Source organism: Cnephaeus nilssonii, assembly GCF_951640355.1.
Source record: "Cnephaeus nilssonii genome assembly, chromosome: X".
NCBI classification, from domain to species: Eukaryota; Metazoa; Chordata; class Mammalia; order Chiroptera; family Vespertilionidae; genus Cnephaeus; species Cnephaeus nilssonii.
The window spans coordinates 102473405-102475369 of record NC_137071.1 but is presented as its reverse complement, the minus strand read 5'-3'; the positions used below and the strand labels follow the sequence as shown (position 1 = coordinate 102475369).

At 41.6% G+C, this 1965-nt stretch overlaps 1 protein-coding gene across 1 annotated transcript; it reads left to right on the top strand.

Annotated features, from left to right (window-relative positions):
• Positions 1 to 600: 600 nt before the first annotated feature.
• LOC307095397 (H/ACA ribonucleoprotein complex subunit DKC1-like) lies at positions 601 to 1715 on the top strand (the record flags this gene model as incomplete). Its single annotated transcript, XM_079764606.1, is given in 3 exon segments — positions 601 to 970; positions 1138 to 1403; positions 1407 to 1715. Coding segments are annotated over 3 exon segments (945 nt in total).
• Between the last annotated feature and the right edge of the window lie 250 nt (positions 1716 to 1965).

Below are 1965 nucleotides of genomic sequence, written 5' to 3'. Positions count from 1 at the left end.
TTTTAAAATTTCTTTTAGGCCAAGATCTGAAAGGATAAAATTTTTCCAACCAATTTAATTGCATCCCAGAATAAAGCTCAAAAATATTTATAAAAAATATCTAGCATTCAGAAGTTAAAACTTTCAATGTTTGTCATCCAAACAAAATGAACAGAAAACTGATGAAATATTATTTGTCAATAAAAATAAATGAAATACTGGTACATGCTATAACATGGATGAATCTTGAAACATGTTAAGTGAAAGAAACCAGTCACAAAGGACCACATATTTTATGATTCCATTTCTATGAACTATACAGAATAAGCAAATATAGAGAAGCAGAATGTAGACTAATGGCTGCCTTGGTCTGGGTTGGGGGTAGCTGGGGAGGGGATTCAAGGGGTATGATGGCTAAGGAGTGCATGATTTATTTTTGGGATGATGAATATGTTCTAAAATTGATTGTGGATTGTGATGGTGCATAACTATAAATATACTAAAATATTGAATTTTCTATTTTAAATGGGTAAATTTTATGGTATGTGAATGGTGTCTTTAAAAAGCTGTTAAGGCTCTTTTGGTGGTGGCTCACGCAACTTGCACGCTCTGCCGGGGAACATGGCGGATATGGAAGCAGTTACTTTGCCCAAGAAGCATAAAAAGAAAAAAAAAAAAGAGTCCAAGTCAATACCAGAAGAAGATGTTGCAGAAATCCAACACATTGGAGAATTTCTTATCAAACATGAATCCAAAGTGGCTCAGTTGGACACATCTCAGTGTTCCCTGTTACTGAAGAATTTTGATAAGCTAAATATAAGGATGACACACTATATGCCTCTTGCTTGTTGTTCAAATCCTCTGGAGAGGGAGATTGGCGATTATATCAGGACAGAGTTCATTAATCTTGACAAGTCCTCTAATTCCTCTTCCCACGAGGTGGTAACCTGGACCCGACGAATACTTTGGGTGGAGAAGACAGGACACAGTGGTACTCTGGATCCCAAGGTGACCAGCTCTTTAACCCTTTGCACTCGCTTGCTTTTTTCTCGATTCCTTTATTCTAATGCTAACCGTGTCGAGTCACACTCGACATCCAAATGCAAACGGTTAATAATGTGCATAGAATGAGCCACTTGCTTGGTAAAATCGCAACAGAGTGCAGGCAAAGGGTATGTGGGAATTGTCCGGCTGCACAATGCACAAAAGGGGAAGCCATCTGCATAGCTATTGCATTAATGACCACAGCAGTGATCTCTACCTGTGACCATGGGATAGTAGCCAAGATCAAGAGAGTGATCATGGAAAGAGACACTTACCCTCGGAAGTGGGGTTTAGGTCCAAAGGCCAGTCAGAAGAAGCTGATGATCAAGCAGGGCCTTCTGGACAAGCAAAGCAAGGCCACAGCCAGCACATCTGCCACCTGAACACAGGAGTATGTTGACTACAGTGATACTGTAAAGACAGAGGCGGTTGCTCCACTGGTAAAGGCCACAAAGCAGAGTCAAGAGAGTGAAAGTGACGAGACTTCGCCAGAGTCTCCAGAGCCTCCAGAGCCAGTAAAGGAGAAGGAGAAAGAAAAGGAGAAGAAAACGAAGAAGAAGGAGAAGAAGGCCAAAGCCGCTGCGGAGGATACGGGTGAGCCAGCAGATGGGGACAGTGATACCACCAAAAAGAAAAAGAAAAAGAAAAAGAAAAAGAAAAAGAAAATGAAAATGGAAGTCGCTTCTGACTAGTGGAGATCACTTTAAACACTGTGCCCAGCTGGGAGGAGAAATTAAAGCCTTATTGAGAAAACATAGTTCCTTTTGCTCTTAAAGGGTGAGAGCTGAGGCACATTTTAGCTGCTAGCTGAGACCTGAGTGATGTTACCTGGTTTGGTCATCCCATCTTGTACTGTTTTAAGGATATAGGTACAGGAGGAAGATTGGATACCACCCACTTCTCTCCTTGGGGGAGTGGGGAAGCCTCGCCTTCAGACCCTGC